General features: G+C 41.0%; 1 protein-coding gene across 3 annotated transcripts in view; it reads left to right on the top strand.

Moving 5' to 3' along the window:
• Window positions 1-5,247: 5,247 nt before the first annotated feature.
• The window catches only part of MMADHC (methylmalonic aciduria and homocystinuria, cblD type), a 21,829-nt gene continuing 14,776 nt past the window's right edge, over window positions 5,248-12,300 (top strand). For 2 of the 3 annotated variants that reach the window (XM_015563814.1, XM_015563812.1), the window contains exons 1-3: window positions 5,248-5,354; window positions 5,768-5,825; window positions 11,842-11,874. In XM_015563814.1, coding sequence (XP_015419300.1) covers window positions 5,817-5,825; window positions 11,842-11,874 — 42 coding nt within the window. In that variant the 5' untranslated portion in view covers window positions 5,248-5,354; window positions 5,768-5,816. Of the gene's footprint in view, window positions 5,355-5,767; window positions 5,826-11,841; window positions 11,945-12,300 lie in introns of all 3 variants that reach the window. The other variant, XM_006753600.2, reaches the window with a different exon arrangement.

Raw genomic sequence — 12,300 nt, 5'->3', positions numbered from 1 at the left:
TTTCTAGAATAAAAAGGAAGCCATATGTTTATCAAAAGCATTAATGCAGACAGCTGTGAGAGTGAGATGAGAAAGAAAACCCCAAGGATTACATATTGGCTTCTGAATAATCTCATAATCTAGTTCTTTGATCAATCTTTATAGTTTAGCAAAGGCCCTGCTTTGTCTCTGAAAAATAAGAACAATCCAAGAGAGAGCGAAAGAAAGCAAATAGATAAGGAGACATTGGAATAACAGTTGAGACAGATATTCACCTCTCTCTCTCTTTTCTTCTTAGCTTTATTGTTGCGGAAGGAGTAGATATTTTGGAGCCAGATAAATCCAAGTTTGAATCTCAGTCATCACTACATGTAGTTATACGGCATCAGGCAGCTTACTTAGCATCTGTGAGTCTCAATGTAGACACTGCTACTTTCCCAGGCAAGCTGTTGGGTTGACACATGTTAACCAGCAGATGTTAACATAAGTTTGAAGCCTGGCAGTAGAACAGCAAAAAGCAGCTTTTATTAATGGTAGCTTATTATGAATGATCACCACTTCTCCATCTGTTCAAACATTGATTTGTTATTCCATTTATTTATGCATTTATTGGTTGATTCTTGATGTGCCCTGACCGGGGATCGAACCCACAACCTTGGGTATCAAGACGATGCTCTAACCAACTGAGCTACCCAGCCAGAGCCATCTGTTCAACTTTCAACAAATATTTATCGGTCACCTCTTTGTGAAAGGAATATAGTGAAGTCACAGGAATACAGTGAACAAACAGATAAAGTCTCTGTCCTTAGGCTTATGTTTCAGCCTTTGAATACCCACAGTAAAAAAAAAAAAAAAAAAAAAAAAAAAAAAAAAATTAAAAAAAAAAAAAAAAAAAAAAAAATCTGCCCTGCCCCATTCCACTCCACTGAAACTCCTGTGGCAAAGACACCATTACCTTATTAATAAAATACTCTGGGCTGTTTGGTGGTTCTCAATAAGACCTCTTTGTAGCATCTAATAACATTGAGCAATTATCATCTTGATGTCTAGAATGCTTCTCTCTTTTCTGATTCCCTAAAATCCTTGGATTGGAATTTCTCAGTTTCCATTGTTAGTTTTTCTTCTAACAATGATGAAACTTCGGTTCATGTCTTCTTGAGGGAAAGATTTCAATCAACAAAGTGTAGAAGCAAGAAAGAATGTATTGACCACAGCAAAAACATACTAAGGGCGGTGAGATAAGGAAGGGCATAGAAGAAGCAATAGGAGAGCCTAGGCTGGTTGCCTTGGCTCACTGGGAAGTCACAGAACAGGAGGCCTTGGAGACAGTCCCAGGGGTTTAGCCTGGGAAGAGCTGCCGCTGCCCACTGCCCCCCTGGTTGCAAGTCTCATGGGCTCCCTTAAAGGTTGGGGGATATGGCAGGGGGGAGTAGGGGGATTGAGAGGGAGGAGGGAATGTCTTGGCCATGGTCCCAGGAGGGAGAATCCCTTGGGACCTTCATTTTCAGGGGTTTTAAGGCTGGGCATTTAGGGGAGGTCTTAGGGGCAGATCAATAAAGTATTCATCAGCTTTATGCTGATGTACCAAAATGAGATTTATTCTCTTAATTTGTCTGAACTTGAGTGGGATTGGCAAATGGCACTTAACTGGATTTCTGTTATCTATCTCCCTAAGTAGTATAATTTAAACTATTTACTAGCTGTTTGGGGAAGAGAAGTGCAAACCATTTTTTCTTAAGCGTCTTTGGTTTAGGAAAGATAAGATTTAATAAGTGGCTGCAAACTGCTGTTTAGTTATCTGTCTGTTTCCCTATTATGCTTATCCTGCAATTTTCCTAAATTCTTATTATTCTACTAGGAGCCCAGCGCCTGATTTGAAATTGTGTGGCGCCACCCTGCCTTGACACCCAAACCTCTCAATGCAGAGCTCCAGTGCTCCTGGTCCAGCCCCCAAACCCTCTGGCCTTTTCTGGCCACTTTAAGACCTGCCCTCAGTCCCTCAATCACCTAGGGCTGGTCCCGCCTTCTCTGGGGGCCTCCCCACTTCCACCTGTCTCTGGAGCAACACCCCAGCTAATATGCTAATGACCTGGTCATTACCGTTACAACATATTGACCATTAGCATATTAGCTCTTTATTACTATAGATAACACTTCTGTATCCCTTTAACTAATATTCCCTAGTGCTCTGACTTTTACCCTTTTTCTTTTATACTTTACAGTAGTGTTTCTTGATCATTTTAGAGTCAAGAACTCCTTTAAGAAACAGAAGAAGCCCTGGCCAGGTGGCTCAGTTGGTTGGGGCATTGTCCATGCACCAAAAGGTTATGGGATAGATTTCTGGTCAGGGCCCATACCTAGGTTGCAGGTTCGATCCCTGGTCAGGGCATAATTGGGAGACAACTGATCGATATCGCTCTCTCTCTCTCTCTCTCTCGCCCCCCACCCCATTTCTCTCTCTCTCAAATCAATAAAAACATATTCTTGGGTGAGGATTAAAAAAAAATCTGAAGAAATTATGCACCCTGTCCCTAATAGGGAAAAATGGATCTACTTTCAAATATACAAAAATTTGCATATATTTTAAGAAATTTCATGGGCCTTCTTCCCTTCCCACAAAGCCCATTGTTGAATTCCAGGTTAAGGTGTTCCTTGGTTTTAACTATTAGCTATATGTCAATGACCCTCAGATATGTCTGCCATATAAAGCACTTTCCTGAGCAATAGGGCTACTTTTGAATGACTTATTGACAACTACACATCAATGCCCCTCAGGCACCTTAAAAATTAAGATATCTGAAACCAAACTCATTATCTTTACCCTAAAACATGTTCTCCTCCTAAGAGAGAGAACCTATGGGAAGAAGAACACTGTTTTAAAAACTAATAGATCTAGATTTAAATCCGGCCCTGGAAACTTCAGTAATATACTTAATTTCTTATATTTAACATGAGTATAATAACACTTCCATTTTCTGAATTATGATGAGAATTATAATAGATAATGGGAAAATCCCTAGCCAAGTGTCACCATATAACATGCATTTCATAAATATCAATATTACTGGATTCCAAATTTCAGCCAAAGCAACTCCATTCACCAATTATCTTAGGTCAAAAATTTAGGGTCATCTTAAATTTGTCCCCTTTTCCTCATCTGCAGCCAATGGATAGCTATGCTGTGTTGATTCCTCAATGTTCTCGGGCCCTTAGTTCAGGCTCTCATGTTCTTTCTCATGGACACGGCAGTAGTTTCCTGTCCTGTTGATCTAATTCCTATCCCACACCCTCCCAACCTACCCTCTACACACCTTGAGTGGGGAACCTTTTTTTCTGCCAAGGGCCATTTGAATATTTATAACATCATTCTCCAGCCATACAAAATTATCAACTTAAAAATTAGTCTGCTATATTTGGTCAGACATTTAATTAACTCACTCCTAATGCCTTGGCAGGACCAAACTAAATCATTTCAAGAGCCTTATACAACTCGCTGGCCAGATGTTCTCCACCCCTGCTCTACACTGAAGCCAGAGGATCTCCTGAAGACACACATCTGATAATGCCATGACTCTGCTTAAACCTGCCCAGTTGCTTCCTGTTGCTTTGGGGATTACATCTACCTTAGTATTGCACAGAAGGCTGACTATGATTGGCCCCTGTCAAACTCCAACTTAATCTCTTGATTACTTGTGGGTCTCCTCAACTGCCCATAGTGTTTTGGAGTCCATATCTCTATTCACACTGCTTCCTTTGCCTGGAATATCCTCACCCCTCTACATCTTTTCCTGGCATTCAGGCAAATTCCTACTCACTCATCTTTCAAAATAGTCCAAGCATCACCTCTGCTATGAAGTTATTCCTAACAGCCTCCAGTCATACTGCTGCTCGCTGACTCCTTTTATCTCCGTGACGATTTTCTATCATGGCAAATATGAATGCACATAGTTTCCAATTTCAAAAAGCTTACAATCATCATTGAACCAGAAATCCTGTTATATAATCTGGACCAGTAAGCCAAATTGAAAGAGAAATCATGAGGCATGAGAAAATAATGAGTTGTAAGCAACTTCAACACTGAGATCAATGGTTCTTCTCAGAGGCTCTGTGTGACTCCCCAGCACTATTTTGTGTGTGTGTGTGTGTATACACACTAATACACAAGTATTAGCTATATATTAACTGATTTAATCTTCACAAACAGTCTATGAGGTGGGCACTATTATTCTACCTGCTTTAGAAGTAATGAGCCCAGCTGGCAAGGCTCAGAGGTTGAGCATCAACCTATGAACCAGGAGGTCATGGCTTGATTCCCCATCAGAGCATATGCCCAGGTTGAGGGCTCCATCCCCAGAAGGGGGTGTGCAGGAAGCAGCTGATCAATGATTCTCTCTCATCATTCCTGTGTCTATCTCCCTCTTTCTTCCTCTCTGAAATCAATAAAAAAAAAATATTGTTTTTTATAAAAGTAAGGCAGCCCTGGCTGGTTTGGCTCAGTGGATGGAGCGTCTGCCTGCGGACTGAGGGGTCCCAGATTCGATTCTGGTCAAGGGCATATGGCTGGTTGAGGACTCCATCCCCAGTGAGGGGGGGAGGGGGGCGTGCAGGAGGCAGCCAATCAATGATTCCCTCTCATCATTGATGATTCTATCTCTCTCTCCCTCTCCATTCCTCTCTGAATCAATAAAAATACATAGTTTTTTAAAAAGTAAGGAAACAAAAAGCATAAAGAGACTAACTTGTCCAATATGACCCAACAGAAATATCAGTATGAATAAAGTATGGATTTCGGTAAATTAAAAAATAACAAGATAAACAGAAATTAAATTGATAAATAAAAGTTAATTTTAATTGTAATTAACTAAAATATATTTTGAGCCTATTAAAGGCTGATAGGCAAAGAAAAACCTAAATGCCCTATGCTCAAAAACAGTGAGTCGTGAATAATAAAGTAGATACAAAGAACAGAAGACTGTATTTACCGGGGGCAGTAAGAAAATTCTGGGGTGAGGGCAATCTATGAACTGGATCAGTAAATTGATGAACAAAATGAAATGAATGCCTAACCCAGGTTGGGGGTGGGGGGGTGGAGTGGAGTGGGCGGAGCCCTCCTGACCATTCCTTCACGTCACTCTCCCACCTTTTCCCCTCCCACAGTGTTGGCCCGGACTAGCCAATGGAAGGCCGGCTCTGCGTAAGCTTCCTGTGCGCGTGCGCAGTGTCGCGTCGACAAGCCTTTCCATCGATACGCTCAGAAGCAACTTCCTCAGCCTAGACGCTGTCCGCGCAGGCGCAACCCAGCTGCCGTGGCCGCCGCCATCTTCGCGGCGGGAAGAGTCGGGGTCTGGGACAGCTGGAGGCGGCGGTGGTGACAGGTATGGATGGTTTCCGCCCGCGGTAGCCCCTCCAAGTGCGCCCGTCTTCGGGCCACAGCTCTAGGTATTGCTCCTATTCCCACCGGGCCACGTCTCTGTCCCCATTTTGTCTTGTCACTCTGGCTTCAGACTTTTTCGCCTCCTCACTCTTCCCGTTCAGCTCGAACCTTTGTTTGGAGCTGTTGGGTGGCCGCCCTGACCTGTGTTAAATGCCTGCTTCGACCCCCGGGACCAGTCCTGGGCGCAGCCTCCCCACTGCTGCCACCAATAGGTAAAGTTACTCGGCCTCCTTGGATGGACCGAATCCTGACGTTGGCCCTGCGGTGATCCAGGGACACACAGGAGAGAGCGGCCGTTTCCGAGTCTCTGTTAAAGCTGAATCCGTCACCGCCTGTCGTTCTGTCCTTTCCCAGGAGTAGCTGCACGGAAGGGAGGATCCTCTGCGTCTGCTCTCCGCCGGAAATGGCCAATGTGAGTAAAGGAGCCTTGTCGCAAGGGGCAGCTTCGTCCAGTGCTAGTGTGGGAGCCCCTTAGAAGGTGGAGGCCGGGTTTGGGAGGGTGTCGGGGACATCCTGTGTTCCAGCCGGTAAATCCCTCCGGTGCCGCAGGGATTTTCAAGCGGGCGATCCCTGGCTAGCCGGGCACTGACCTTCCCTTCAGCGGTTCTCAACCTGTGGGTCGCGACCCCTTTGGCGGTCGAATGACCCTTTCACAGGGGTCGCCTAAGACCAGCCTGCATACCAGATATTTACATTACGATTCATAACAGCAGCAACAGTACAGTTATGAAGTAGCAACGAAAATGATTTTATGGTTGGGTCACAACATGAGGAACTGTATTTAAAGGGCCAGAAGGTTGAGAACCACTGCGAGATTGTCAGATCAAACATGACAGCAGCCAGCACGGCAGCCATTCGGTGTGAGGGAGTCAAACTTATATCTGTGTTTGTGGTCAGATCGGCAAAATACTGTGCGTGCGCGCTTCCGTATTTTGATTAGCTTTGTGTGCCACCAGACAGAAACGGTAGGAAGTCCCGGATTTGTGTGTGGACAGTGCCCAGGGAAGCCGGGGCGCGAAGTGCACGTTCTGCGCCGCCGCGGCCGCTGGAGCGCATCCTTTTCAGTGCAGGGGCACTAGTTCCTACACGCTCAGGTTTAGAAATACATGCAGGGCCAGCATCCTTTCACTATATATTTTTTAAAGATATTATTTCAGTCAAATACTTCGAATCTATTTTTAAGCTGTTTTTAAATACTTTGTGAGCCAAACGGGATGTTTTGTTAGCAGTTTTCGTACAGCAAGTAACCTTCCAAATCCAACAAAATGAAAGCAAGAGATAGTATTCACAGAGACCAGAGGTATTTATTGGCTGTCACCGCCCAGTTAAAAATCGGACACGCCCTAGCGTAAGGAGCTCATACAGTGGGGGACGTGACATAGAAAGGAAAACAGCAGCAATAAAAGTGGGAAGTGATTTTTTTAAAGCTACACACAGGTCGGTGCAGTGTGGATTCAGCTTTGCGGAAAAGAGAAAGTGGGGACCTGGGATCACTTAGTCTGAGAAGCATTTGAGTTTTGTGGAATAATGGGACCCAGAGAATCTAAGGTTTAAGTGGGAAGAACAGGAGTACGTACATTCAAAGGCATTCCGCCTTTCAAAAATCAACGAGTTAGTTTCGCCTTCCCGAGTATAAGATAGGTAGATAAAGTTACTGGGAAATAAGTAGATTGTAGACTTCTGATCAAATAATAGAGAGCCTTGAATGCCAAACAGTAATTTAGACATCATTTTTTAAATCATGCTGATTTAGAGTGGTATGTGAGGGAGATGAGTATGGCAACAGTTACCCAGGTTAGTGTTTCTGTAATCGAACCTGATGTATTAAGCGAGAGTCTAATGATGTGACTATAGGGGCAGGTTATAGTCTTGGCCACGTAAGATGAATTTTTACCTCGCCATAACCACAGAAGGGGAACATTGTAAAGCAGCACGTGGTGGACATTAATTAGAGTACAGTGGGGCCTTGACTTACCAGTTTAATTCATTCCGAGACCGAGCTCGTTAACTCAAATTACTCTATCAACTCAATGCAAAAAATCAGAGGAGAGCTGAAGCCGGTTTGGCTCAGTGGATAGTGCGTCGGCCTGTGGACTGAAAGGTCCCAGGTTCGATTCCGGTCAAGGGCATGTACCTGGGTTGCGGGCACATCCCCAGTGGGGAGTGTGCAGGAGGCAGCTGATCGATGTTTCTCTCTCATCGATGTTTCTGACTCTCTATCTCTCTCCCTTCCTCTCTGTAAAAAATCAATAAAATATATTAAAAAAAACAAATCAGAGGAGAGACAGCTGGTATCTCAAAAAACTGGTTAGTTGGGACACCTGTAAGTCAAGGCCTCACTGTAGAATGCTAGTATTTGACCTGGCTTTATAAATTAGTTCAGTAGGGTAAATAATTTGAAAGCTACTTTGTAAATCCTCTTATTGTTAGAAAGAAGGTCATATAAAGTTAATTTTAATATTCATGTACTTTTTAATATTTTATTGATTTTTCACAGAGAAGAAGGGAGAGGGACAGAGCTAGAAACATAGATGAGCGAGATCGATCAGCTGCCTCCTGCACGCCCCCCACTGGGGATATGCCTGCAACCAAGATACATGCCCTTGACCGGAATCGACCCTGGGACCCTTCAGTCCGCAGGCCGATGCTCTATCCACTGAGCCAAACCGGTTCGGCTCAAATGTACTTTTTAAATTTGGTGTTTATATGCATTGTAAACACTGAATGGATGTTACTAATAAAATATGCAGATATGTGTGTCTTCAACCATGTCTTAGCATACATAGCAAGGATCAAAAATGCCCATGCTTCACTAGGTAGACAGGTAAATTAAGAGGCATTGGTGGGGATTTTGACAAACTGAAATGTCTACTTCTGACATAAAGAGAGCAGCCTTCCTTAGCCACAGCATTTGTTGCTAACTATTGCCTTCTGGGAATCTGAATCCATTGCTGCCAGATCTTCAAGAACAGCCAAAAATCTGCACCTTTTGTATGAAATCTCACAGTTTCTCAATGTTGATACTCAATTCAAATTTCTCGTGTAACACTGTGGACCACACAAAAATGTCTGTGGATGCATATGGATATGTTTCATAGGTGACCAGTTTTCAGTCTTTGGTATAGACCGTTTTTCTCCTCACAGAACTTAGGCCTAAGAAGTGCCTAAAACAGGGGTCCTCAAACTACGGCCCGCGGGCCACATGCAAATACAAATATTGTATTTGTTCCCATTTTGTTTTTTTACTTCAAAATAAGGTACGTGCAGTGTGCATAGGAATTTGTTCATAGTTTTTTTTTAAAAAACTATAGTCTGGCCCCCCAACGGTCTGAGGGACAGTGAACTGGCCCCAAGTTTGAGGACCCCTGGCCTAAAAGACTGTTTCTATTTATATGCTAAAAGGGTTTTAAAATTGAATCTTAATAGTTTGTCATCTTCCCAAGTTTAGAGTCCTGGGTTTGTTTGAATTTAGTCATGTATAAAATATATACTTATCCTCAAACTAAAATAAGCTGGCTATTCTAATTTGGGGGCTATTTTATTGGCTGCTACTTGTAATCATGTTCATTAGTTGACCCAGTGTCATAAAATCTGTCAAATTCCCACAAAATATTTCACTTCAACAATAAAAGATTTGAGAGCCATATAGGTTAAAGGGAAAAATTTGAAACTAACTTAGTACTGTCATCAGCTATCTATTTCAGTGGACAAATTAAATGCTGGTTTATTTTGCAAATAAAATGAAACTTGGTGATTAGATTTTCTTAGAATAGGAACAAAACTCACATTTCATTATATAACTTTTGTTAAAAGTTTTACCATGAAGAAAAATCAAAATAGAGTCTAGTGGCCTTGGTACTAAGAGGCTAAAATAATTGTTAATATTAGGCAACTTCAGAAATAAGCTTCCTGAAATGAAATTGTTTGAAGCACTTAGCACAAGGACCTGGCCCAAAGTAACTAACACTATTTTTTTAAAATATATTTTATTGATTTTTTACAGAGAGGAAGGGAGAGGGATAGAGAGTTAGAAACATGGATGAGAGAGAAACATCGATCAGCTGCCTCCTGCACACTCCCCACTGGGGATGTGCCTGCAACCAAGGTATATGCCCTTGACCGGAATCGAACCCGGGACCCTTGAGTCCGCAGGCCGATGCTCTATCCACTGAGCCAAACCGGTTAGGGCAACTAACACTATTGATTGCTATTTAATATTGCCTCTTTCAGCTAATCTCTTATTAAGCTTATTTTGAGGCTTTGCTCAAATATTTTTGATGTTTACATTTTTTAATTGCATTTTAGATTCTGAGGCATATTCAATCTGTTAAATGTCCTCAACTGTAAAGGTAAATTTAGAGTATTATAGAAACACCCAAAAGTCTCTAGTTTTTCTAGGAGGTAAAAAAACTTAATAATTACCACTTTTGCCTTTTTAGGCAGATTGGATACAGACACAGGGGAGTGCTTAAATTTTCAGGTGGACTGAATGCTTTGGAGACATGCCTTGCACTTAGGAGACTCAGAGAGAAGGTTGTATTCCAGGTCTCTAAGAGTTGGAATATTTAAGGCTTAGAATGTGAGAAAAAAGGACATTTTTGCATAAAAACTCTTTTGACAGTCTAAAAGAAGGCAGAGAAATACGGAAAATGTGAGGTAGATATTTTTATGTGACTAAAGAGTGAAGTAAGGGAAGAGAGGGTAAAATTAGTAATAAATGCTGTCAGAATAAGATCAGTTCTGATGTCTTGTACTTATGGTAAGAAATAAAGTCAGAAAGAACACGTGGGTTGGATTTCAGAATACGAGGTGAAAGGGAAAAAGAACGAGTAAAGTGTCAAATGGCTAGACTTTCATACCACCTCTCTAACCCCACTCCAGTCCATTTTCTGTGCTGCCCTTAATGGTGCATACCTTAAGATATCCATATTTTTATCAGTTTACTCCATTCCCTGCCTACAGAATAACATTCTGATTTATTATCTTGATATTACCGGCCCTTTACTGTCTGTGCCAAATACAGAGCCTTTTATAGTTGCCCACAAGTCAACTTTCAAGACTGTTTCTTACTGCACTCCCCTATATCCTCCCTCACTGAACTTGTCACTCTTTGAATATATCTTTTACAGCCTCATACCTTTGTTCCTGAAAGCCGCTCATTGAAATTCCACTTTCCCTAGCAAATTTCTACAAAACCTAATATACCCTCCCTGAAACTTTTTCTTCTCCTTCAAGGATTTCTTAATTATTCAAATATTTAAATAGAATTTTACAGATGACATATTTGTTTTTATTCTTTTCCACTAAACTAAGAGTTGGCAATTTTTTAATTTTTTTACTGTAAAGGGCTAGATAGTATATATTTTAGGCTTTGTGGGCCATAAAGTGTCTGTGCAACTGTATTTAATTCTGCTATTGCGAAAGTAGCCGTATAAGTGGATGTTACTGTTACAATAAAACTTGCTTTATCAAAATAAACAGCAGACTTTATTTGGCTATAGTTTCCCAACCCCTGCATTAAATTATTCTGACTCAAGTATTTTACTAAAAGTTTATGCATTTACACAGTCATTCATTGTAACACCTCAGAGTCAAGGAAATGAACAAAAAATGTACCACAAAAGTAAGTGCTAAAATGGGAGAAAGTGGACATTGCCATAAAACCAAGAGGAAAGATGGCATGGGAGATAATTGGCACAATTTATAGCAGTAAAAGAAGACAAGGGTTAGAAAATAAACAGGTTTTGATCTAAGGAAAGGTAGTGAAAGTTCCATGTTTTGAGAATAGAAGACTCTTACTACTTGGAACTACTTGGGCTACCTTTTAGGTGCAATTTTTAGAGGTTCCATTCTCTCTAGTGTAGCACTCTTAACACATTTCGTACCGCTCAGGAGTTTTCTCGTGTTTCCCGCGGCATCTGTTAAGGACCGCTCACGAGTGTTCTTGTTTTTCACGCCCATGGAAAAAGGAGCGAATCTAGATACTTATGTAAATTTTGTTTGGTCCCTCCTCATAGAGGAAAATGTTTTACGCAGTACCATACGTTAAAAAAGTACTAGGAACTTTAATTGTTTAATTGTTTTTGTAAATAAAAATGTTATAATTATTGAAAAACAACACCTAAAGTGCATTTTGATGATTTAAATAACGTGCAGTTTGCCCAAAAACGTGTGGTCCCTGGCGTATGTCTTAAAGATTTCTATGCGGTACGCAATGTGTTATTTCTGGTCTTTATTGGAAAAGTAACTTACTACTTGTTTTAATATTCGTGTTTATTTTTAAAATTATAAATATACATAATGCTTTTCATATGAAAAGAATAAATGTAGGTTTTAAAAGATATATTGCAGTGTGATTTGCCAGAGGTTGTCAAAGTATAACATTTATATCCAGAAAAAAATAATTTAAAATTTTGTGTCATTTTTAGGTGCTCTGTAACAGAGCCAGACTGGTTTCCTATGTCCCAGGATTTTACTCTTTAATTAAAAGGGTTGTCAATCCCAAAGCCTTTTCAACTGCAGGATCCTCAGGTTCTGATGAGTCTCATGTGGCCACTGCACTTCTTGAACAATATGGCTGGATGAAATAATGGGACCATTTGGGCCTTAGGACCAGAGATTCCAGCTTCCTGGGAACATAGGTTTTGATTGTCATCTCAACGAGACCATGTCACAGAAGAAAAGTCAGGTTCATAAAACTTCACCTGATGTTTCAGCAGAACCTTTATCAAATGAAAGACATGAATTTGTGATGGCACAATATGTGAATGAATTTCAGGTAAATTGTTAATATCATATATTCTGTTTTTATAATGCTATATTAATTTCCATAAACAGTACTTTATTTGAAAAAGTAAAAGAAAAATATTGAATTCCAATATATACAA

Source organism: Myotis davidii, unplaced genomic scaffold (genome assembly GCF_000327345.1).
Source record: "Myotis davidii unplaced genomic scaffold, ASM32734v1 scaffold110, whole genome shotgun sequence".
Classification (NCBI taxonomy): domain Eukaryota; kingdom Metazoa; phylum Chordata; class Mammalia; order Chiroptera; family Vespertilionidae; genus Myotis; species Myotis davidii.
The sequence above is the reverse complement of the archived record's forward strand: the minus strand, read 5'-3'. Positions and strand labels throughout refer to the sequence as shown.